The sequence below is a fragment of the Lithobates pipiens genome, unplaced genomic scaffold (genome assembly GCF_037356315.1).
Source record: "Lithobates pipiens isolate NorthernLeopardFrog02 unplaced genomic scaffold, aLitPip1_a1.2 Scaffold_1, whole genome shotgun sequence".
Classification (NCBI taxonomy): Eukaryota; Metazoa; Chordata; class Amphibia; order Anura; family Ranidae; genus Lithobates; species Lithobates pipiens.
The window spans coordinates 141,043,185-141,070,105 of NW_027507685.1; the positions used below are offsets into that span (position 1 = coordinate 141,043,185).

A 26,921-nucleotide genomic window follows, 5' to 3' on the forward strand; every position below is an offset into this window, starting at 1 on the left:
TCCATTTTGATAGTCTCTTTGGTAGGAAGTGAGCCAAGGATCCGGTCCAGTGGGGATAGACACAAACCCCTTTAAAGATAAGATGACCACTAACACATGGAGGCAGGGAATTACTGTATTTAAATTTTCTTAGAACACAACCCTCCTCCTTAATACTATTCAATCTTTCATAATTATACAGTCATTTACACAAATACTAGTATGCATTAGAGCTCTTCAAGCAGATTACAAACTAAACAAAGAAAGATCTAGAAGTATTTGACGATTCACAAAATGTGTGTGGGGCTGGGGGTGGTGGTGCGCATATTGTAGCAATGGTGAGTGCATGATAGTGTTCAGATTAGGGAAGACCCCTAAGATTGGTCCCAGAGTATCGGTACAATATTACCTAATAGAATGTTAAAGTGGTAGTTAACGCCGCTTGGTCATTTGTACCTACAGGTAAGCTTATAATAAAGCTTACCTGTAGGTACAATGAAAATCTCCTAAATTTGCGCTGTCTGAGAGATATTCACAATTTCTGCAGCTGGTGACATCACTGGTACATACACACTGCACTCTGAATTGAGGTACACTGAATGTGCCATCAATCCAGAGCACTGTGCCACGGCTGTGACTCCCGTGCACATGCATGGTAGGGACCTCATCGCAGCTCAGCCATTCAAAGGGCCGGAGCCTGCAGATCCAGAAGGGAGATCAGGTAAAGACAGTTAGCGGTGACTGTGCGCCATTGGAGAGATCTCTTTTGCAGGTAAGTCTGTCATAATGTGCTCGCACATTATTCCATTAACTTAATCTTTTTTTTTTTTTCTAAAAAGACTTTACTACGGCTTTAGGCTGGGTTCACACTATTGCGAATTGAATGCAGGTTTCCCCACACATCCAATTCGCATGTCGGGATTGTGGCCAGCTCTCTATGGAGCCAGTTTATACATCTCCGTAGTGGCCTCCGGTGTGTATTGGAAAGGGGTCCTGTGCGTTTTCTGTTCTGTTTCAGGTCCGAATTTGGGCTAAATACGGACTTGAAACGGTGAATGGGGATGCACCAGACCCCTGTTGTGAGCCACTCTGTGCTGCAGTGTGAACCCAGGGTTAAAAAAATTAAAAGTAAGCCGTTAGAAAAAAATTGCCTAGGTGATCTAACCAGACATGGGAGTGGGTACCTTTTAAAGAAGAAAAAAAATAAACGTAAAAGAATCCAAATATGACGTAGGAAGAGCGAAACTTTCCTCTTTGGGTGTGCAACATATCTCAACTGCTTTGGGCAAAATAATTATTTTCAGATGCGCTAAGTTTTGTACACAGGGATTCTCTTCTGTACAGTGAAGTTTGTGCATGTTAATGCTAGCTGCTGTGCCCTCCCCCCCCTCGATACTGGTATTTTCATGTTAGAGATGCCTAATTTCTCAACTTTGCATGGGTGTATGAAATGAACAGCTTGTCCCTTACATGTTGTGTGGGATACATTTGCTATTTAAATCTTCAACGAAGCTAAGCACTGGAACTCATCCAGCCCCAGAAGAGGGGTCAGACTCAAACTCGTCATCATCTGTCCAGATGTTAATCAGAGTTGCGGGTGTTGACAAATGCCGCAGGATCCTGCCTCTGTGAAAGTTGGCAGAAAGGTTTCCCATAGAGTAGCATAAATCAAGTACAGGGACATATAACTGTAGTGTACCTCAACAAAGTTTTCTTTTTAGTTTTTATTATTATTATTATTATTGATCATCATTTATTCAAGACAATTTCCTAAACCCTAACTATTAACTATAGCAAAAGAATTAGCCTGAGTGTTGTAAGTAAGGCAGCTCTTCTTGCAATATTCACCTCCTTTCTTGCACTGTTCCCTGTGCTTACTTTCCCTGTGACCCAACATTGATCCTGTTCTGGGCTCAGTGATGCTGGGGGACATCACTATGGCACATTGGACTCGTAAATAAAATGATACACGAATCAGCAGTGACCTTATGACTTCAGGGACATCATTTAGGTCCATCTAGCACCAGGGAAGAGGAGAGGATCTGGTTTGTCAGGTGACCGATCTTAAAACATCATAAAAAGGCAAGTATAAAAAAGAAATTAAAACATGTGGCGGGGGACATTAAAAATGGAATACCCATTTCCAACCAAAGCTTTTGTCTTTGTTTTATAACTAATAAGAATAGAATAGATTTGATAAGAATGTATAAGTTCTTAACGCTGCCTGTGACCCCATTGGATCAGTTGTCATTGAGACAGGCCCGCCTAAACTGATGGAGGTTCTAACCCTTCCTTCCCTTACTGGAAGAGATGAGAAGATTTTCATGTTGCTTCCTGTACAGAATAGGAGGTGAGGGGAAATATCACTAGTGGGAACACAGACTGCAATAAACACATGACAAAGGTTCTACCCCCTTAGCCACTCTGTCTAAAAGGAATTTGTCTAGTATAAATACCCAAATCTTTATTTCTTTATCGTACATCATGAGACACAGATCCTTAAGTAATTACTTAATGGGTAATGGCCACCTTCAGACGTTGACACTGGTATACCCAATCAAGGAAGTTCACTCCCTATTTAACCCCTCCTCCTTCCAGGAGCACATCAGTTTTTTCGCCAGTGTCTAAGGTGTTGGTCACGAGTAAAGATGTGCTCTGAGGATCTCCAGGAGGGATCCATGCTGGATTTAAAAAAACAACTGGTTCCATCCATGCCACTGCGGCCACAAGATGGTATCCGGGCCTCGCATAGAAGAACGAGGTTTTGCCTGTAATGCTTCTCTTTGAGGACTGGACCCTAGGAACCAGGACTCTTTTTGGTCTTGCTACATTACCTAAAGTTCTCCTGAGGGGTGCTATACAGGTCCAAAGGAGTGGAACCCCTATTAAAAGGGACCTGGTCTTTGAAGATTTAACTACGCTGCCTGCCGTGATGGGTGAAGTTTGGATCTGTCTGTCTTCAGTAGTATCCTGCAGCGAGGAAAAGGTAAGAGTAAAGCTTAGGAACTGCAAAGTTCACCTATGCCTTTTCTTTCATATTATATTGTAATGCCTTAAAGTCTTCTCTAGAGGGAGTAAGAATACACATACCCTTTCAGCAGTTCCGTGTCCAGCCACAACAGCGTGGTGTGTCCTAGCAGCTTATTTTCCTCTCCCCCCCCAATTTGGGAAACTGAAGGGCTGGTGTGTACAGGTACAGTGTGGTACATTGCATCCTGATCAGTCTATTTTGAGCATTTTTTCAGTGTGACGGCACTAAAGGCTAAATCGCACTTATTGTAAGACTCAAAACTACTATATGCTCTGTAAATAGTAAATTTTTAGAGTACTTCTGCTATTGTGCTTAGCACTATGGCTTCCAAGGTTACTACTAAAGCACCAAAGGTTCCAACCCCAGGCGCTGGGAACTCCGGTCAAGCCTCCATACTGTTATCCTTTCCGGAGATATCAGATATGGCAAGCCATGGTGAGTCTTTGAAACTGACTGGTAGTGCTTTTGACACTTCAGCCCCTGTATATATGACTGAAAATGCACCTTCCTCTGCCCTGCAGGGCTTAGAAGAAAATTTAGTGGCTTTAACCACATCCTCCATCCAAGGGGATAGGAAACGTGCTAGATCCCCCTCCCCCACCTCAAACCCTTTTTCCAAGGGAACAGTGGGCACAGGATGAGGTATTACTCTCAGGCGATCACGTAAAAAAAAAAAAAGATTTTTCTGCTGAGGAAACAGTTGATTAACCTTATGCAACCTCACAATCTGACAGATTGATGGTACAAACTCTTATGGAGATGGTCCATTCCACTTTTTATGCTACTCCTAACAGAGTCAGCTGAAGGTTCAGTCCCTTCCTTGGTTTTAAAAAGAAAAAAATAACTTTTACAATGTTTTCATGCATTACTAGAAGGGCTTATTTATGCTGAATGGGATCATCCGGATAAGCATTTTCTCCCTTCAAAGAGTTTCTCAGTTCTCTATCATAGAAAAAAAATTCACAAAGGATGGAAAGTACCAGCAGTAGACGCTGCGATTTCCAGCATCAAGATTTAACTTGTCCTGTAGACGATGCACAAATGCTTAAGGATCCAACAGATAAGTTGGAATTTTTGTTAAAATCCTTTTTTTCCTGGCAGGTGCCACTTCTCAGCCTGCAATCGCTGCAATAGGCATCTGTCAGTCCCTAAAGGACCAGTTCAGAGGCCCTTAGGGAGGTCCCTGCACAACAGGCCTGTGAGTTAGCCGAACTACCAAAGGCGCTATGTTTTGCTATAGATGCCATAAAAGACTCTAGCCACCAAGCGTCCCGTCTTGTGCTAAAACACATGCGTAGGACCCTCTGGTTAAAAAGTATGTTAGCCAAAGCATCTTGCAAAAAGGCTTCTGACTAGTTTCCCTTTTCATTGGGGAAGGTTTGATCAAATTCATCCAAAAGGTACTCTTTTGTACAAAAGAAGGTATAAACGTCCTTTTATTTAAACGGACTCCCCTGTATACATGACTGAAAATGCGTTTTTTCCTGCACCCTGCAGGACCTTGGAGGAAAATTAGCGACTTTAACCTCATCCGCTGTCCAAAGATCGGAAGCGTGTTAGATCCCCCTCCCCCACCTTAGATCCCTTATCAAGGGAACAGTAAGTAGAGGATGAGGGGTTACCCTCAGGTGATCAGGAAGAAAGGCGAACCAATTACTACTCTGTAGAGGAGACAACTGGAGTTGAACCTTTTTTCAGCCTCGCAATCTGAGAGATTGCTGGTACAAATCTTAGAGATGGTTTGTGCCTTTTTCAAGCTATCTCTAGTAGAGTCAGCTGATCAGTTTCTTCTTAGGTTCCTTAAAACCTTCACTGCCTTTTTCATGCGTTCCTGTACATGTACAGATCCACGCAGAAATTCAACAGGTCCATTCTAGATCTAATGAATCTAAATCAGTCCCTGAAGATCTACTACTTTCTATGGAGTCGATTAGGTCAGTAGTTTCTATCCTACAAGGAGGAAAACTTCTGCCATCTATCTGCATCAGAGATGCATGTCCATCTATTTCCTTCTCACCAAAGGTTTCTGTGGCTCGAGGTAGAACAGCAGCAATTCAGTTTGTAGTCTTGCCCTTCGGGGCCAGCTACAGCACCTCAAGTGTTCACAAAAGTGCTAGCCCCACCTCTAGCCAGGTTAAGGGCACAAGGCATAAACAGTCTTGGCATACCTGGACGATCTATTGCTAATAGACCAATCAGTGTTCGGAGTAAGGTGTACGCATTACAACCAGTTACCTGGAAAAGTCTGGGTTGCATTCTCAACCTATTGAAGTTTCCCTTTAAACCTAAAGAAGCTGGATTATTTGGATCTGATCCTAGATACAGCCCAGAAAAAAGGTGTTCTTGCCCAGGCAAAAAACTTCATAAGAGAGTTGGTGCAGATGTTCAGGTCAAAAGATCCCTCCATTTGCCTTTGCACGACTTTGTTAGAAAGGATGGTGGCTTCATTCGAAGCAGTTCCCTGTGCCCAGTTCCATTCGAGACTGTTGAAAAACAGTATTCTATTTGCTTGGAGCAAAATGATCCAAGCTTTGGACTTGCCAATGCGGCTGTCCCCAAGGGTGTCCCAAAGCCTCAATTGGTGGTTACTAAAGAATCTGCTAAAATGTAGATCCTTCAGACTAGTTATCTGGAAAATGGTAACGACAGGGAAGACAACTGTCTAAGGGCAGTGTTCAAGAACCGAAAGAGCCTTGCCCATCAACATCCTAAAGATTCGGGCAGTGCATCTGGCTCTGAAAGCCTGGACTTCCAGGTTAAGGGATTGTCTTGTCAGGATTTAATCCTTCAAAAGTCACTACATTGTGGCCTATATCAATCACCAAGGGGGCACCAAGAGTCTCTCAGCGCAGAGAGAGGTTAACCATATTGTAATTTGGGCAGAAAGAAACATTCCGTGCCTATCAGCAGTCTTCATTCCAGGAATAGAGAATTGGCAGGCAAACTACTTAAGTCGCCAGCAGTTATTCCCAGGGGAATGGTTTCTTCACACCAACATATTTTCAGGCTGTTTGCCAAAGATCGGGGACTTAGATCTTCTAGCATCCAGTTCACAATAAAGTTAATCAACTAAGGATCCATTCGCATGCAGAACAAATGTGTTGGTAATACTGTGGGATCAGTTCTCACTGATCTGTGCATTCCACCCTATTCAATTGCTGCCTCAACTTCTTTGCAGGATAAAGCTGGAAAGAAAACTAGTAATTCTGGAAGTATGGCCCAGAAGGTCATGGTATGCAGAAATCGTAAAGATGGAGGGTCTGTGGTCCCTTCGTCTAAGGCCAGACCTGTTTTCACAGGGGCCGATATTCCATCCTACTTTACTAACGCTAAGTTTAAAGGCCTGGCTATTGAAACCCACATTCTGAAGAAATGTGGGCTTTTTGGGTCAGTTATCTCTACTTTGATTAATACAAGGAAACCAGGTTCCAGAACTATACATTATAGACTCTGGAAGGCTTATGTTTCCTGGTGTGAATCCATGGATTGGCACCCTCGGAGATATATCATATGCAGATTTCTTGCTTTTCTACAATTAGGCGTAGAGATGAAGTTGACCTTCAGTACTATTAAGGGCCAAGTCCCAGCCATATCGATTTTATTTCAAAGACCGCTTGCTATGTATTCTTAGTCCGGGGTTTTATGCAAGGGGTGATGCGGGATTAATCCGCCAGTTAAATCACCTTTAAGCCCTTGGGACTTGAACTTAGTTTTGTCAGTGTTACAAAAACAGCCATTTGAACTGATACAACATATTCCCCTAGTCCTTCTGACAAGGAAGCTGGTATTTTTGGTTGCTATATCCTCAGCAAGGAGGGTTTCGGAATTGGCTGTTGTTTCTTGTAGAGAGCCATATTTGATTATTCATGAGGACAGAGTGGTGTTACGCCCTCGTCCAGGCTTTTTTGCCAAAAGTGGTTTCAGGTTTTTACCTGAACCAAGATATTGTCCTGCCATAGTTTTTTCCGAAACCATGTTCCAGGAAAGAAAAGTCACTACATTGTCTTGATGTGGTGAGAGCAGTGAGACGCTATTTAAAGACCACTGCTCAGATTCTTAGGGCTGATGTCTTATTTATTCAGCCAGAGGGTCCTAAGAAAGGACAGGCAATGTCGAAATCCACTGTCGCTAAGTGGATTCGGTAAGTTAAAATTCAAACTTACAATTTTAGGGGTAATATTGACCCTTTTCAAGTTAAGGCGCACTCTACCAGGGCAGTTAGTGCTTCTTGGGCAGTGCGTCACCAGGCCTCCATGGCTCAGATCTGTAAGGCCGCAACTTGGTCTTCATTGCATACATTCACAAAAATGTTATCAGGTGGATGTAAGGATGTATGAGGATATCGCTTTGGGCGCAGTATTCTGCAGGCAGCAGTATAAGTCCTCAAGTCTGGGGTTACTCTGTGGGTTGTCTCTCCCTTCCCTCAAGTAGCTTTGCTATGGGATGTCCCATTCAGTAATTACTTAAGGCTCTGTGTCCCATGATGTATGATAAATAAAATAGGATTTTTATTACTGCTTACCTGTAAAATCCTTTTATTGGCGTACATCATGGGACACAGATGTCCCTCCTCTGTTTTGGGATTTAAGTATATTGCTTTGCTACAAAAACTGAGGTGCTCCTGGAAGGAGGAGGCGGCGTATAGGGAGTGAACATTGGTATACCCATGATTGGGTATACCAGTGTCAACACCTGAATGTGACCATAACCCATTAGGTAATTACTTAAGACTCTGTGTCCCATGATGTACTCCAAGAAAAGGATTTTACAGGTAAGCTGTAAAATAAATCCTATCATTAGTTGCCTATAGGTTTTTTTTTTTTTTTAAAGAAAACAAAACATTCAAATGAGACTGGTTCTCGACTATTGAAAGCATTTATCCTCTTACACTGCTACATTGTCACACACTCTGGTGGACTCTGTACCATCAACAGTTGTGTTTTAAGCTGCTGATAGACCTTAGGAAATGATTATCATATGTGTAGGCCATTTCATCTGCTATGCCAAGTTTTAAAGAACAGATTGTTCCACAAACAGTGATGACTTTTTATTCTGAAAACCTTTGTATGCAAAATACATGTCTCTAAACTAGAAAAAACAAAAAGGCGCAAAGACCAAATGACAATTGATTAAAAGATTAATGCCCAAAACATACTTGCAAGGTCACAATGTGGACATGTATAGAAATCTGCATGTAAATCTCTCAGACATACATACTGATGTGTTTCTAAGGACAAGCCCTCTGCTTCAGAGCATAAATGCTATGCTCTGAGGAAGAGTTCTCGGCCTTTTGAAATGTGTTGGCATGTGCATCAGAGTAAGTCCTCGATCTCTGTGCAACATGTCACTTGGGTTTTGCTTTTCTCAATACCTTTAGCCATTTTGCTGCTTGCGGGTATATCTTTTTTGATGTTTGTCTTTTGATAAATTATCATTTGGTAATACACTAGGCTTCTGTATTCTTTTGTTGTTTTTTTTGTTCAGAGAAAGATTTCCCAAGTTGGAAGAGGGTAGCACTGGTAAAGTATTACACGTGAATGATTGTGATGAAGTCCTTATATGAATATTTATAATCTCAAGCTCTAAAATACCTTTAGAGCTATGGTGTCAACATTGTGGATTCACCTGTGTGCAAATAATATATGTACAGTGATGTCAAGTACTACCAATACTGAATTTTCATCTTAGTGTGTATTATGTGCAATTCATTCGTTATCCTACCATGGCAAAATCAACCTGCGAGATACTAGAGGGGGAAAATAGGAAAAAAAAATTCCAACAGATTTTTCTGGAAAATGTTTCTCTGGCAAATATTGTTTTAATAAATGAAGATAAAAATAAGGCTGTTTCCATTGACAAATGGTAAACTCTAAACTGAGTGATTTCCTTATCTATGCGTTTTATATCGTGTGGTTTAAGTCATATGTGAATACAGTGGAGTTGCTTTACCAAAATTGGAGAATGCAAAATCAGCTGCAACTGTCCATTGTAGCCAATCCTCTTCTAACGTCGGCTTAAAAAAGGAAAAAACTTGACGCTGATTGGTTTCTATACACAGCTGCACAACGTTTTGAGCACTCCAGTTTTTAGTAAATCAACCCCAGTATATATTTCAAATGGAGGTTGTACTACATCTGGACTGTAGTATGCCAGAATGCACCCACCTTATTTCTCCAGCAAGCTTTTGCAATTTGTCTTGATCTCACACTGCTTGAGCTTGCTTCATTATATTCTGTAGGCTGTAGCCAGTGTCCAAGACTGAGGATGTTTATTGATTGCACATCGGCGGAAGAGAAATGCCTTATGTCTTTATTAGCATATAGTTAGTGTTGACCTTTGTTCTTCTGCAAAGCGACAACATGGTTTTGCTGAGCTCAGAAGAAGAGTCGGGCTTGGCGCTGGACTGCGGTAATGGCGCTGGCTGTCACTCACACCAGAGAAAAGTGTGAAAGAGTGCTTCGCAAAATAGTGCTGTTCCAGACTGTTCTTTAACAGGCACTTGTTTCGCTTTTTTTAAACCAGTTGCTGAATGCATTTAGAAAGCATATTTAATATTATATTATTATTATATTTTATACTGCAAATACTGAACATAGGTTTTTCCCCTAATAACCAATCAGAGCATTCCTTCAATTTGCCACCCTGCACTTGCTAGAACTTGATTGCTTGTTGTGGACATCACAGAAAAAATGTAGCTTCATACATACTTTATGAATCAGAGGATAGATTATGTGAAGAATTCTCCTAATTGACTATTCTCCTTTTCTTCATCAAACATACAGTTTTCAGTTTTACCTTTTCTGGAAATTTTTCTTTAAAAGTTGAAATGAGCATTTTTTGATAGAAAATTACTTAGAACCACCAAACATATATATAATTAGCAGAGACCCTAGAGAATAAAATGGCTATCACTGCAATATTTTATGTCGCCGTTTTTGCGCAAGCAGTCTTTCAAACAAATTTTTTGGGCAAAAATACACTTTAATGAATGAAAAAAAACAGCAAAACACATTTTTATCTCAATTCTTTTGTATAATGTGCTCTAACGTTCATGGCAATACCTCACGTGTTTGGTTCCCCCTTTGGTTTCAACACATATGCGTTTACATATGCTTGCACTACTTGCGTATGCGTTCACTTCAGCGCTTGATCATGGAGGGAATGGGATGTTTTCCTTTTTTTTTCTTTTTTTCTTTTTTTTTACATTGTCCCTTTATTTTATCATTTTTTTTTCCTATTATAAGGAATGTAAACATCCCTTGTAATTGAAAGGATGACAGGTCCTTTTTATTGAGAGATCTAGTCAAAAAGACCCCCCAAATCTCTTTTACCTTTAAAAGCAAAAGAAAAGGGGAAAAAATGTTTTTTAAACTTTTGCTTTAACAAGAAAAAAAAAATTACTATGGCCCGGGAACCGGAAGTGACATCAAACGTCGCTCTAGTCCTCCAAGGGCATATAGACGACTTTACCAATCCGTTAGGTAGGGGAAAAAAGGAAATCAGCCATAGTATAAAAAAAATAAAAAATACTGGGTTTCCGCCAGCTAGCTGCTGCCATACCAGTATTTGATGTCAAAGTCATGACGTATTTTTACTATGGACTGGTCGTCAAGTTGTTAAAGAATAACTAAAGGCAAACCTTTTATCTTAAATTGTACAGTGCAAATTACTTTTATTCATAGACCATGGGTTATATATAGGCTTTCTTGAGGTAATTGGGCAATAGCAAAAAACTGTTAGGGCCGCCCCTACTGCACATTCATAAAAGCCCACCCACTCCACGCAATTGCAGAGAGCGGCCCCGAACCACCTCTTCTGGGGTTCCCCACCGGTGCTCCTGGCTCCTCTTCTTCTGAGTGTGCCCCTATAGCAAGCCACGTTCATATACACAGACAGTGAGGGTGGGCCCTGTCCTGCCCTGTCCTTCACATGATATAACTGTCTGCAGCAGGAGCCAATGATCGCTGCCTTCGCAAAGCCTGTGAGACCAGGAAGTGGGAGGAGAGAGCTGCTACAGAAGGGCACAGTGCTGGATTGAGTGAGGTGTATAAAGAGGGGAGATGGAATGAAATAAAGTAAATAACATTTAGATTTTAAAACCACTTTAAGTTTGTAAAGGTTGAGGGGAGTATGGCCTGTGATACTAAGCAGAAGATGAGACCTGATGACACCTTTTCTTGAGACACTTACTGCTGTAATATCCTATCTGCAAACTCGCCTCTTTTGGTCCAATTATCTACTGCACCTACTGCGCCTGCGAAGCACCTTCTAGATGTAGCAGTGTGTCTTGAAATGTTTACTGGACAGAGAAAAGCCTCTGGGGACAGCAATCCACCCTCACCCATGGCTGATCCAGAATTCTCAATGACAATCAAGGTACTGGAAGCCATTTCCATTTCACAGTCCATAGTCACTTCTAGAATCGAAGAGGTCAAAGTTGACTTACTGTAGCACCTAATGCATGCTAATGCAGTGCCAAGATGACCTTCATTGTATGCGCCAAAGTAATCTCAGATTTGTGGGCCTACCTGAAAAAGCAGAGAGGGTTCAGACCCTTCAGGATCTTTTAATCTGTACGTATTGGAAGGAGAAGTTTACTGTTACATTTGCAATATAGCGGGCATACCACTTCTCTCCTTGGCCACCACCTTTGGCATCCCCTCAGCCTTTTATGGCTAAGCTCCTGCAGTACAAAGACTGGAATGTCATGTTTAGACCTGTCAAAGAAAAGGGTAACATTTTCTTCTAAAATATCTCCATTCTCCTTGACTTTTCCATCAATGTCAAATGCCAGCACTCTGAATTCACAGCGGTTAAAGTTGTACAACTAAAATTTTTTTACCTAAATGCATTCAAACTGCTAAGCTGCGGTGCATAGAAACGAACTATCACTTGTATCACTTACGATTTCTGAAAGTAAAAAAAGAAAAAAAAAGTAGACCTTGCTTTTCATTGTAAAAGCACAGGACACCGGCTATTTTAAACGGACAGAAGTTGGTTTATTTTTCTGGATGGCCTTCAGTTTTATTCCTCCCCACCCCTAAGTTACAAAAACACAGTGAACATCTTTGGTAAATGCCACAATCCCCTACAAGAAATGTATATATTCATAGAGGATGCCTCCAAAAAGTTTTATTGCAAGAGGCTTCCTTTTCTCTTCCACTAGTCCTAATATTGGCAGTAATTCAAAAATCCTATTGGAACCGCATTCCACGCTACATTTGCATCTGATGTTGACACTGTTATGTACTCACAAAGCTAATGCAGATAAACTAGACAGGCATGGATGGTCATTTTAGAACAAGAAAGAAAAGGAGGCGCACCAGCCTTGTGCATTATTCCAAGCATTTTTTTTTTTATAAAACCAGAATAAAGTACCACTCACAAACATATGGCGATAAGGCGTTTAGTGTAGCCACCTGATTGTGGTGATCAGTCCAGGAGCAATAGTCTCCAGATGTCTATGTGAAGGACACCAGGGCTGCTGCTGACTGACGCATTTCAAAGTCATAGCTTCTTCTTCAGAGCTTAGCCTGGGTGGTTGTTTAACTTATTAATAAATAAATACATACAAGCAATGTGTAAAGCAAAACTGAAGGAAAAGTTAACTACCTATTGGCCGTTATATTTCACACTCTCCTCCCGTTGTGCTGTGTGACAGTTATTGTCTACTTGTTCTTTGGAATTTCAGCCACTGTGATGTTCTTTAGTACTTTGTGCCACCTTTTTTGTCTAAATCCTTTTTTTTTTACGTTTTAACAGTCTGTGAAGGTGGGACATGTGTAATTGGTGAGCAAACTATGCAGACATGGAGGCCCAGATTCATAGATCAATCTCCTGAGATCCTTTGGGGTCCTAAGTGATTGCAAGTTGACTTAAATCTCCCAACATATACCAAAACCAGATATATCTGTTTTGGGAAGAGTAGCCTTTAATACCAAGTTATAGTTTTATCAGTTCAATATGTACTCAACATGTTAATTATATAATTGTCTTTGTGTTTTAATTCTGTGATTTTCAGCTTGGCAAGATTCAAGTAGAGTATTAATCATGTGTCCTTTCTCCTAGTTACATCGATGATGTTATTAGCCGTATAGATCGCATGTTTCCAGAGATGACTATCCACTTATCAAGACCCAATGGTTCATCGGCTATGCTGCTGGTAAGCTCCACGTGCTGCTCAGCTAAACATGTTTTCTTCCTAATATGGCTTTCATGATCTAACCCTTTATTGGTAAAGCTTTTGAGCTATTTATTATGCTCTTATAGGGTATGTCCACCTAGAAGTGAAATTTGGGTTTTGGCTAGCCTGCCCCTGGCCTTTTGTGGGTCTTGCGTTATTTCTGTTCACCTGTGAGTTTGATGTGTTCCCTCCCCTCTTTGTTTTCTAGCTCCTCCTATTACATTCCTCATAATATAAAATAAATTCAGCAAGGAGCCGGGAAGACCCTCATAATGGGCACAGCAAGTATGCAGACCTGAGAAATTAGTAGGGAGATTACACAAAAAATCCCAAGTTATTTAAAAGCTGCCAGGTGGTTTGTTTCTCCAGCATCTGTTAAAAAATGTAAATATAATTTTTTACCATGTACAATATATTATGCACGCCATACTTGGTCGGGGCTGCTTTTGCATGAATTACTGCATCAATGCAGCATGGCATGAAGGTGATCAGCCTGTGGCACTGCTGAGGTGTTATAGAAGCCCAGGTTGCTAGCGGTCTTCAGCTCACCTGCATTGTTGGGTCTGGTATCTCTCATCTTCCTCTTGACCATACCGCACAGATTCTCTATGGGATTTAGGTCATGCAAGTTTGCTAGCCAATCAAGCACAGTGATACCATGATCAATAAACCAGGTATTGGTACTTTTGGCAGTGTGGGCAGGTGCCAAGTCCTGCTGGAAGATGAAATCGGCATCTCCATAAAGCTGGTCAGCAGCGGGATGCATGACGTGCTCTAGAATTTCTTCGTAAAGGGCTGTGCTGACTTTGAACTTGATAAAGCACAGTGGACCAACACCAGCAGATGACATGGCTCCCCAAATCATCACGGACTGTGGAAAATTTTGCATTTCATTTGGAAATCCAGGTCCCAGAGTTTGGAATAAGAGTGGAGAGGCACAGAATCCAAGTTGCATAAGGTCGTGTGAAGTTTCCACAGTCAGTGATGCTTTGGGGAGCCATGTCATCTGTTGGTGTTGGTCCACTCCATTCCTATCTCAAATCTCTTTACACGAACAGCATTGTCATTAGAGGAAAGGGCCTTTATTACCTTGAACCATAATAAAAAATGTGCCACTCGGGCTACAAGGTAAAGCAGTTCTGCGTCCATGGCTGTGAGTGAAGGCCAAAGAGGGAGCTTGTCTCGGCTCCATACAACTGTTAAGCAAAGGATAAATCCCATGAAGCCATACATAAATGCAGACCCACTGGTATTAGAATGAATGGCTCCTGCCAGGCCATGCTCCTAATACCTTGATGCTTAATACCCATGATTAAGCACCTAGAGGCAGAGTGAATTGTGTTGGGGTGTGGCCTGACGAGAGCCCAGGTTAAGATTGTCATTCATTCCAATACCAGTGGGTTTACATTGATGTGCAGCTTCATGGGATGTATCCTTTGCCTTTATTACCTTGTCACTGTAGAAGATAATTTTCTGAAGCCTTAGAGTTGGCCGTGTCAAGCATATTCTGAGTTATTTTCAGATCAATTACTGCTTCTACTTTAGGCAGAGATTTGAGCCCATCATCTACATAGAAATTATTTTCCACAAATTCACATGCATCAGATCCAGATTCTTTTTCACCTTCTGGAGTGGTCTTTCTCAGCCCATAAATTGCTCCAGAAGGAAAAGGGATGTTGCCAAAAACATGTACCCTTATTCGGTAATCTATGACTTCATCGCTGACATCATAACCTGAGAAAGTTTCTGTTGGCTTCTAAAATGATGGAACAGTGGAGCATTTGCTGAATGTCGGCTATAACAGCAATTCGTTCTGGCTGGAAGCAGAGCAAAACTCCTACCAGGCTGTTCAGATTAGGCCTGGTGGGAAAGACTTTGTGGAGGGAAACGCCTTCATATCAAGCACTTGAGTTGAAGACCACCGTGATCTGATCCGGCTTGCAAGAATGGTGCATGCCAAAGCATGGGAGGTACCAATATTCCTCTCCTTCCTTGAGGGGTGGTGCAAACTCAGTATGACCGCCTCCTAGATTGTGGTCTCTAACGAGCAGAGCTCTCCGATTCCTCTTGTATTGTATTGTATGTGTACTGTCTGCCCTCATGTTGTAAAGCGCTGCACAAACTGTTGGCACTATATAAATCCTGTATAATAATAATCTGTCACAAACACCTTCTGCGTAAAGTCAACAAAGTGTTTTTACATTTTTTTGTTTTCCGTTCAGGGTGTGCTGTAAAAAATAAATCATGCTTCTGCATGTTGATTATTATTTGGTAGTTTCTTTCTTGAGGCAAGAAATGGTAGTGATGCTACCCAGCTGTTGAAATTGTCCTGATTGGAACTCCTTACTCATAGTTTTTAGGAACTTCTCATCTTTTAATTAGTACATCGAACACCTTGGTCCCGGCGTTATCAACCAGTGGCTCTCCTGCCTGTCTCTTCTATAATGCCAGCATAGGGGCCCAGGCTATATGGTAAGGCAGTGTTTCTCAACCATTTTTAAGTCAAGGCACCCTTTAAAATTTTGCATCTCGAAAAACCCCATTCTAATATGTAACCTAATAATTTTGCACAACACAGCGACACATATGTACTGTAGGACACTGAACATTTGAGGTGATTTATTCTCCCAAAGCAAACACACCTTTGCACACTGGTAGTGGCTAGTATTCCAGAGTTTCTCCTCTCCCTCACTTAGCTAATGTGATCCCATTGCTGACGGAGAGGGGCAGGGGAGGAGCAAACAAGGCTACTGTGTAGGCACTTGACATACTCCTTAATCAAGCGATTACATAATTGGTTGTTAGGACCCCAGCAGCTAGAAGATTGTAATGGACAATGAAAACCTATAACTTGGTGTAGCTAAAAGACAGTTTTGATCCACCCACTGGCTGGTATATAATTTTTGGGCAACTTGTAGGCATTTTGCCAAGGCACTCCTAAAGAAACCTGAAAGCACCCTGGTTAAGGCTGTGATAAGGCATCTCCTGTTATGTTTAACTGGTCAAAAAGATTTTCTCCTACAAGAGAGCTGTAACTCTTGCAATCTGGCAATACTTTCTTACAGATTTTCTGGGTTCACCCTTGGGGTATAACACAAACCAAAGTATTTTGGCACAGGATTTGTCACAGAGTCCTTCTCCACAGAAGTCTGTACATTTAGAGAAAATTGGAAGTATAAAGCGCTGTTTGGTCTATGCTTTTGTCGTCATGCTTTGCTTCAGGAGGATCACCTTTAGACAGAGAACTGTCTCAAAATGAATAAAGCTCTTGCACTTGATCATCATTGTTGCAGTCTATGCACTTTATAGTAGCCTTAGATTCTTTAGCATGGTGTTCTGTGGAAGCACAGCATTTGAGGCAAACCCAAAATTTCTTTAAAAGCCCTTTGTGTTCTTGCTAGGTTTACTTTTTGAAGCCAATACGCTTCCAAAGCTGTTGTAGTTTATGTATAGGACATTTGGGTTCTCAGTTTTCTTGTTCTGATCAGTCTTTTCAGGGACTGGAGTAAGTTCAGGTAGAATATGGAGTACCTCTCTGGTCTCTCTCTGAGAAATGTGTGAGCTTGCAGGCTTTGGAGAAGGTGCCCTGAGAGGGTTGGACTCCCCAAGCTCTCTAAGAATCTGCAATTCTCATAATTCTCACAGAAGTATGAAAAGGGAGGAAAGGAAACTTATTTTTTTTTTTTTCTTATACCTCGATCAAACTGATACCCATTTTTCCGGTATGTAAAAGGAGAATGGATTATCCTGCGCTACCTTGTAGTGTGTTATATATTAAAGTGGTTGTAGAGGGGGTGTGGCCGAATGCAGGATGTGATCAGACTTGTTCCTGTATAGCTCTGGTCTCTCCTTCTACCATCCTGGTTGTCCATGAGTAAAACTCGACTTTAATCACGTCTACCCTGGCAGGAACGTTTTCCATGCCTTAGGGAGTTATTTTTGTGAATGGAAAAGCAGCGGGGGAAGAAGCAACCTACGGCCATGATGAGAATCACCACCCGCTCCTGCCAAGATGGCTGCCGTGGCACCCTCCATGGGCATAGTGCATCACCAGCCTCCACTCCTGATCTCTTTGGGGACAGCCAGGACGCTTCCCCACCACCTTCCCCCGAGATCCCTAACTAAATATGACTCTGCAGCCGGGGCCTCTGTCTGGGATGCCTTTAAGGCGGTGATCAGGGGTTCTTATATCTCATGTATTAAGCACTATAGATCCATTTGGGTGGACCAGCGTTGGAGCCTCTCCAAAAAGCACTGGAGGAGGCACGCTCCTGCCAAATGGGTAGCCCTTCCTCTGAGACTCATGGTATGCTGACAGAAGCCCATCTGGCGCTGCAGCTTCATATGGTGGCTTTGACTAGGAAGCAACAATTGTACCTCCATGCTCGAATTTACGAGCATGAGGGAAAAAAACGGTAGGTTTCATATGTATCTCGCCCACACGGACTTTCAGAACAGTTTGAGTGCTGAAATTCAACTCCCAGACGGGTCAACGACCTCTGACACATTGACTATGAACCAAACCTTCGCAGAATTCTATAGCAGGTTATATGAGGATATGACTGTACTTCCCGAGCAAGCCTTTATGGGTTTCTTTGAATAACTTGACTTCTCTGCACTTAGTACCCCCCAGCAACTCCTCTTAGATAAACCTATCACGGAGGAGGTAACTACTGCCATACGTTCATTACCAACCAGTAAAACTCCAGGTCTAGATGGCCTCCCCTCAGAATGGTACCAGGTATATATTGTAAGGGATCTTCCCGGGGTAGGGTGTGTTTGGACACAGTTCACAGCAGACTTGGAATTTGATAAAGCAAATCTTGGCGTTTATTCGTGGTACAAACAGTCCAGCAAACAAAAATATACAGCAACACCGTGCTTTCTAAGTACAACAAAAATAAAAGTCCTAGCCCGGCTGGGCGCTTACTAACAGGTTCTGCTCACCTATCTGACACTTACAAACACAGCGTCTTTCGCCTGGATATCGCAGGGTGAGTTTTAGCTCCAGCAGTGGCTGTGCTTGCAGCTTCCTTCAACACACAGATTGTTCATTCCCTGGCTGAGAAGCAATCACCTGCAGACCCTACAGAGCCTTTAGCTTCCCAGGCTAATTAGGATCCAAGCTCACCTGATCCCAAACCCAGAACTGGATCGGGGGATGTGGAATGACAGGTCCCTCTACCAAACCTACCTGCCATTCCATATAAACCCAGGCCCGGCAAAATTAAATAACAACTCAGCAGCATATCGCTGCTGAGAAACTGATCCATCCTGGATTTACCATCTCACACTGTGTAGCAACCTAGGTGAGATGTACACCCCCTCGATCACTTCTCCAGTGACATGTCTACATATCCCCCCCCTCTTTTTCAGACCGGAGGGCTGAGCCTTTTGTCCCCACAGACAACTTACCCTTGACAATGCGTCAGCATTTGCCTGTAATTTCCCTGGCCTGTGTTCCACAGTGAAATTAAAGTTTTGTAGGGAGAGAAACCATCTAGTCACTCTTGCATTTCTCTCCTTGTTTAACTTCATCCATGTTAGGGGGGCATGGTCTGTCACCAACTTGAATTTCCTGCCTAGCAAGTAATACTTTAAAGATTCTAGGGCCCACTTTACTGCCAAACATTCTCGCTCCACAATGGCATAATTTTTCTCGGCCGGGGTTAGTTTTCTACTCAAGTACGTCACCGGATGCTCCTCACCATTCACTACTTGTGAGAGTACTGCACCTAAGCCTGTGCTAGAGGCATCTGTCTGGACCAGAAATTCTCGCCTGAAATCGGGGGTGACTAACACAGGTGGTTGGCACAAGGCAGACTTAAGGCTTTGGAAAGCCTCCTCGGCCTCTGGGGTCCACGTGACCATTGCTGTCTTTCCGCCCTTTGTCAAGTCAGTTAGCGGAGCAGCAACTGAGGCAAAGTTCGGCACAAATCTACGGTAATAACCCGTAATACCCAGGAAAGCTCTAACCTGTTTCCTTGTCAGGGGTCTAGGCCAATTCTGTATTGCCTCAATTTTATTTAGCTGTGGCCTAACCAATCCTCTTCCAACAATGTAGCCCAGATATTTGGCCTCTTCTAGGGCTAGAGCACACTTCTCGGCATTTATGGTCAACCCTGCATCACTTATGGCATCCAACACGGCCTGTACCTTACAGAGGTGACTTTCCCAATCAGGGCTAAAAATGACCACATCATCGAGGTAGGCGGCTGAGTAATCACGATGTGGTCGCAGAATCAAGTCCATCAACCTCTGGAAAGTTGCAGGCGCTCCATGTAACCCGAACGGCATCACTACATACTGGAATAGCCCATCAGGGGTGGAGAAAGCAGTTTTCTCTTTAGCCTCGTCAGAAAGTGGAATCTGCCAATAGCCCTTTGTGAGATCGAGGGTGGTTATGTACCTGGCGTTACCCAACTTCTCAATCAACTCATCTACCCTGGGCATAGGATACGCATCGAACTTGGAGATCTCATTCAACTTTCTGAAATCGTTACAGAACCTCCAAGTTCCATTGGGCTTTGGGATTAGCACAATTGGGCTGGACCATTCACTCTGTGACACCTCAATTACCCCCAGAGCAAGCATACGTTTTACCTCGGCAGATACGGCTTCCCTACGTGCCTCGGGTATCCTATAGGGCTTAAGGTTTACTCTGCTTCTAGGCTCAGTTTCAATGTGATGATGGATGAGGTGTGTACGCCCTGGGAGGTCAGAGAACTTGTTTTTGTTTTTCTGTAAAAATTCCTGAGCCTCCTGTTTCTGTGACACTGATAGAGTATCACCTACCTTGACTGGAGGGATTGGTTGTGACAAATTATTAACAGTATTTGTCGCCCCCAAGGATTCCCTGTCTTTCCAGGGCTTGATCAAGTTTATGTGATAAACTTGGAAAGGCTTCCTTCTACCTGGTTGGTGCACCTTGTAGTTCACCTCACTGATCTTTTCAACAATTTCATAAGGACCTTGCCACTTCGCCAAGAATTTACTCTCAACAGTGGGGACTAGTATAAGGACCCTATCGCCTGGGTTGAATGTCCTGATTCTTGCGGACCGGTTGTAAATTCTACTTTGGGCCTCTTGAGCTCTCTGGAGGTGTTCCCTTACCAGGGGCATTACAGTGGCTATACGGTCCTGCATTTGTGCTACATGCTCAATAACACTCTTGTATGGGGTGGACTCATTCTCCCATGTCTCTTTTGCAATGTCTAGTAGACCCCTAGGGTGATGACCATAGACCAACTCGAATGGTGAGAACCCTGTGGACGCTTGGGGCACCTCCCTAATAGCAAACATGAGGTAGGGTAATAAATGATCCCAGTCACGACCATCTTTTGCCACCACATTCTTCAACATATGTTTCAAAGTTTTATTAAATCTCTCCACCAATCCGTCCGTCTGGGGGTGGTACACAGAGGTACGGATGTGTGAGATTTTAAATAGTCTGCATAATTCCTTCATTACTTTCGACATAAATGGCGTACCTTGGTCAGTTAGGATTTCTTTGGGGATCCCAGTCCTAGAGAACATATAAAACAACTCACGTGCAATTGTTTTAGATGCAGTGTTTCTTAAGGGTACAGCCTCAGGATAGCGGGTCGCATAATCCAGGACTACCAAAATATACTGGTGTCCTCTAGCTGACTTTACAATGGGACCCACTAAATCCATGGCAATACGCTCAAAAGGCACCTCTATAATCGGGAGCGAAACCAAAGGACTGCGAAAATGTGACACTGGGGCACTAACCTGACATGTGGGGCACGACTCACAGTATTTTTTAATGTCATCATATATGGCCGGCCAAAAAAACCTCTGGAGAACCCTCTCTCGCGTTTTGTCAGTCCCCAAGTGTCCCCCAAGAACATGGTTATGTGCCATGTCAAGCACCTGACGCCGGTACGGCTTAGGTACCAGAAGCTGTTCCACAATCTCATCTTTAACCTTATTGACTCTATAGAAAAGATCATTAGTCACCGAAAAATGTGGAAATCTTTTTTCAGCATCTGGTTCCTGAGGTACCCCGTTCATAACAGCAACCTGCTCTCTCGCATTTTTGAGAGTGGGGTCCTGTAATTGTGCAGTCCCAAAATTATCGCTAGACACCTCTAAGTCTAGTATATTTTGCTCAGTGGGAGGAGCCTCCTCCTCCCCAGCCAGGACCTGCAAAGGAAAACAATCATTTTCATCCTGCACATTTTTATCATTCACAGTGGACAAGGCAACCCCCTTAGAGGTATCCTCACTCCTTTTGGGGATTTTTCTTTTTTCCCAAAGAGCCCAGAATAATGGAAAATCGCGCCCCAATATTACATTATGCATGAGGTTTTTAACCACACCCACTTCATATTGTACGGTGCCTTGTTCAGTCCCGACTTTAGCCAGCACTATAGGGTACACTTTTGTATCACCATGTATGCACACAACACTCATATGCTTTTTAGACTCTAAGTCCCCAGTCACCAGGCTAGCATGCACCAAGGTTACAAGGCTTCCTGAGTCCATTAACGCTTTAACAGGAAAGTCATTGATTGTGATGTTGCAGATTTGCGGTTCAGTCTCTAGTCCAGGAACTGCAGCACAAGATGGTTCCGCAAATAGCGACTGACGCCTGCTAGCGTCACATTCCATGGGTTCAGAGGTAAGAGGGCAATGGGCCGACACGTGTCCCGCCTCATGGCATCTCCAACACTGGATAGGGCCTGGTCTCTTTGGCAAGGAGTCCTTTTCAGAGCCCCTTAGCCACCCGGGACCATCACCAGTCTTTTGTCCCTGAGACACCACTTGAGCCCTTTTCCCCCCATCAGCACCCCTCCACACTCCCCCAATAGATGGAAGTCTCTTACCAGCTGACGGCACAGATCTGGCGCTCCGGGGAGGTGAAGATGCTGCAGGAACATCACGGAGGTAGTCCTCAGTCGCCTGGAACCTCTCCACAAGGTTGACAAGTTCGTTTGCATTCTTAGGATCACCTTGTCCCACCCAGCGTTGCAAGTCAGTAGGAAGGGCTCGGAGGTAGCGATCCATCACGACCTTCTCTAGGATTTGTGCAGGAGTAGAAGTGTCTGGCTCCAACCACTTTCTTGCCAAATGGATTAGGTCATACATCTGGGACCTCGCTGATTTGTCCAGACTGTAGCTCCAGTTGCGTACCCTCCGGGCACGGACTGCAGTAGTAACTCCTAGTCGGGCAAGCATCTCCTCTTTTAGCCGAGTATAGTCCTTAACCTCTTGCTCACTGAGGTCATAGTAGGCCTTTTGAGGTTCACCTGTTAAATAGGGCGCAATTACCTCTGCCCACTCAGCGGCTGGTAACTTCTCTCGCTCAGCCACGCGCTCAAATACTGTTAGATAGGCCTCAACATCGTCCTCAGCAGTCATCTTTTGCAGCGCTTTCTGCACAGTCCTTCTCCCAGAAAAAATCTCTGGAGCGGCTCCCTCCATTGAGGGTGGATTAGCAACCACAGGCGCCTCTCGATTTACTATCAGGTGCTCGATAAGTTGTTGTTGGCTTTGGCGCAAAGCTTGCAACTCTTCCTTATGCATCCGCTGTTGTGCAGCCATCATCTGCTGTTGTGCAGCCATGGACTGTTCATGTCGTCTATTGGCCTCTGTCTGCGCCTGCTGTTGTGCAGCCATCATCTGCTGTTGTTCAGCCATGGACTGTTCATGTCGTCTATTGGCCTCTGTCTGAGCCTGCTGTTGTTGCAAACTCACTTGCATAAACTGCTTCAGCATCTCTTCCATGTTGCTGGACTGTTTTTGGAGTGTAGTTGCAGCTTTCACCCAGGACATCAGCAGCTGTAGCCAAGTCTGTCCACACCGTTGCCCCTAGCAACCGCGTTGCCCGCTACCTCCACCAATTGTAAGGGATCTTCCCGGGGTAGGGTGTGTTTGGACACAGTTCACAGCAGACTTGGAATTTGATAAAGCAAATCTTGGCGTTTATTCGTGGTACAAACAGTCCAGCAAACAAAAATATACAGCAACACCGTGCTTTCTAAGTACAACAAAAATAAAAGTCCTAGCCCGGCTGGGCGCTTACTAACAGGTTCTGCTCACCTATCTGACACTTACAAACACAGCGTCTTTCGCCTGGATATCGCAGGGTGAGTTTTAGCTCCAGCAGTGGCTGTGCTTGCAGCTTCCTTCAACACACAGATTGTTCATTCCCTGGCTGAGAAGCAATCACCTGCAGACCCTACAGAGCCTTTAGCTTCCCAGGCTAATTAGGATCCAAGCTCACCTGATCCCAAACCCAGAACTGGATCGGGGGATGTGGAATGACAGGTCCCTCTACCAAACCTACCTGCCATTCCATATAAACCCAGGCCCGGCAAAATTAAATAACAACTCAGCAGCATATCGCTGCTGAGAAACTGATCCATCCTGGATTTACCATCTCACACTGTGTAGCAACCTAGGTGAGATGTACACCCCCTCGATCACTTCTCCAGTGACATGTCTACAATATATATATATATATATATATATATATATATATATATATATATATGACTTGGCTCCTTAAGAGCAATATGATGCATATGATACAACTGAGTGCTGCTGTTAGGCCTTTCACTTCCGCTAGTAGCTTGCTCTAAGACTTTTAACCTTGCAATGTTTGTGGCATGCTCACATTGTTTCTCCAAAGCTTTCATCTCTGCTCTCTTGGATGTAGTTTTTGCCTTCAACTCTGCTTGCATCCGTGCTTTCTTGCATGCAGTTTCTTCTGCATCTATCTCTGCTTTCTTTTGGGCCAAGGCTACCTGAATTTTAGAAGCTTCAGCCTTGAGATGAGCTTTGATAAGTTGGTGGCTGAGAGTGGAAGATCTTGATTGTAGAGACTTGGCAGAGCTGGAGGAGTGTCTTGTAGATGCAGAGTTAGGAGATTTGGATTCATGAAGTTGTCTGATTGTCATCACTTCTGCTTTTGTCTTTGTAGTACTAAACTGTCTCTCTCTAGATTAAAGTGTTACTAAACCCACAACAGTAAAATCAGTCTGTATATACAGCATGCTTGTTATACTCCCTGTGGAATTTAAGGGGTTAATCTTCTGCATTGTGTAAAAAAGGCTGTAGTGGAAATCTCCTCCTATCTGAACTGGAGAAATTGTGCAGTTTATCATGTAACATGTATACAGATCATCTGAAAAGTTATATAGTGGCAGTATTTTAATGTAAAAAGATACTTGATGTGATTGTAGCCATATTAGTGCAATTGTGACAGAGAAAATTGAGTACTGTCCGTGATACTTTTTTTTATTTACACTTACATACAATTTTACAATTTTTGCGTGTCCTGAAAAAATTTGTTAGTGCAAATAAAAAAAGTATCACGGACAGTACTCAATTTTCAATGTAAAAAGATGATTTAGAAGCTGTGGGCACTATGGGGGGGGGGGACAAGTGAACTACGACGAGAAGGCAGAAGTTGCCCTTTATGTGAACTCTTATCTTGTAAATCAAACCATTCACTTTAAACTAGAAATGAAAGGCAAAACATTTGTGTATAAATGTTATAAATACCATTTTTGTTTTTCTTCTTTTATAAGTGATCACATACCCTCTGTTCTCAGCTGCATAAGCTTAGAGAGCTGGAGGAGTCCATGGCTGTGCAGGGGGCATGTGTCAGCAATGTCTGATCATTGGAGAAGGGCAGGCTAAGTTCCCAGCACAGCTAGAAAACTGACCAGAAAACTGTGCTCTTGTGGCTAGTGTGGTCAGATTTTATTAGGGAAGCAGGGGGACTGGCAGGAACACCAGGTATTTTGCACAAAGGAAGCAATACAAAGAGAACAGGATACCTTTATACAAGTACATGAGGGTACAGCATCCACATATCAGGAGTATGAAATGTTGGGTTAACATATTCTTTAACTATAGTTAGTGTTTGACTAAACTTCAATTTTAAGGCACAGTCTTTGATAAATATCATAGGTAGCACTGAATTTTTTTTGAGAGCGCCCCCTAGTTGCCGTACCTCATGAGACTGCTGAGAAAGATATGACTTGCAATCAACCTTTTTAAATTATAAGTGATTGACATTAACCAGCAGTTCTTCTTTATCAGCTTCATGATTCTGTTGAACCTTCTAGGTTGGTTTAACTGAGTGTTTACCTTGCCTGCTTACTTCCTGATGTGGAAATAATTCTGTTTCTTGCTGTGTTTCAGCCTCCACATAAAATGTAATGCCTTGCTGTGACATTGTGTTGACAACGAAGAAGTTAAAGAGGAAACGCTGATGGATTTAACTTCCTCTTTTGCTCGCCGCAAGGCCTGTAAATGAAAAGCATAATGGGATAGTATGCATCGCATACTAGCCCATTATACCAAAATTACCTGCAAACAAAGCCTGCGCTGTACCCTGAGCAGGCTGCGTCCATCTTCGCCCCTCTTCCTTCCGGGGCCACGGACTCCGGCTCTGTGACTGGCCGGAGTCACGTGATGTCACTCCTGTGCATGCGCGTGAGAGCCGTCAGTCACGGGACTCGCTGGGGCAGAAAACGGCACAGTGGTCCTTTTCTTCTCAGGGCATCCGCCGGTGACGACATTGGCGCACTGCAAGTGAAATATCTCCTGAACTGTGCACGTTTAGGAGATATTTCCACTACCTTATTCTAGGCTTGCCTATAGGTAAAAGTCAACAAAAAGGTTTACAACCACTTTACCGGGCAGTCTCTGAGAAATGTATCGGTAGTTCTGCGTGTGTTGTGGAGCACAGACTGATTTCTATCTCGCTTATTTGAGAAGGCAATATAAGCAGAAATCCGAATGCCAGCTTCTCCTGTATACATGAATAATGCACTGACTTGTGTAACAGTCCCATTAGAAAAACAATGGATTATTTCTCCACGCTGTGGCCCACAGTTTATTACTCATAAAATGCAGACCACATTCTAGAATAAAAACTGCAATGATCATTGGAGAGCTACAAGTGGACCTCTTAGTTTTAGATTTTGAGTTATTCTTTTCCCTGACCTTTATGTGCAGTATAAATGTGTGCAAAATACAGATTACCAGTATAAACTTGCTCATGCATGTTTTTTGTCTTTCAAAGCTTTTTAACTGATGGTCCTGTACCAAAAACATCTGCACCAATCTTTTGAATCAGCATACTATGCTGTGCAACATTAATGGATACGGGTCTTCCTCCGTGAATTAGGACACAGGACTCATCTTCCTCATCATATAAATTCCATTAGCTCACGGAGTGCAAGAAATCAGCATTTGTGTTTCCCTATGGAAAAAAAAAAAGCTGCTTTGTCAGGCAGAAACAGCACTCCTAGCAGTCTTATTTGAGGATATTACTTGAGGACACCTAGGCTGCTGCCTGCTGCTTACTCATGTGTGGAAGATGCTTAGTGACCTGAAGACAGATACAGTGGCACTTCCTTAGCATGGAGGGACACTTATAAGGTGTGTTAACCCATTGCAGCAGCTGCTCTCACTAGGTTTCCAGGTATCATTGTTTTAGCACCAACATTAACCCAACACGGTTTTTATTATTATAACTTTTACTTTTTTCTTCTATTTTTTTCTGTCTGCCATAAATCTGTTATTGGCAGTTTGGATTTTGTCCTCAGTTTTCAAGTTTCTGTATTTGATTTTAGAACTAGTGTGATTCTAAGGCAAAATAAAAAAACAACCTATAAGATACAGTCCATCACTAACATTAATAAAGGGCTCTAGATTTTTGTGAGTTGTCCTTAAAGTATAAGT

The 26,921-nt window shown here is 42.9% G+C and overlaps 1 protein-coding gene across 1 annotated transcript in view; it reads left to right on the forward strand.

Annotated features, from left to right (window-relative positions):
* Positions 1 to 26,921, forward strand: part of MED27 (mediator complex subunit 27) — a 471,863-nt gene that overhangs the window by 284,869 nt on the left and 160,073 nt on the right. Inside the window, exon 4 of the mRNA XM_077477842.1 lies at positions 13,079 to 13,172. Within this exon, the coding sequence (XP_077333968.1) occupies positions 13,079 to 13,172 (94 nt within the window). The remainder of the gene's footprint in view (positions 1 to 13,078; positions 13,173 to 26,921) is intronic.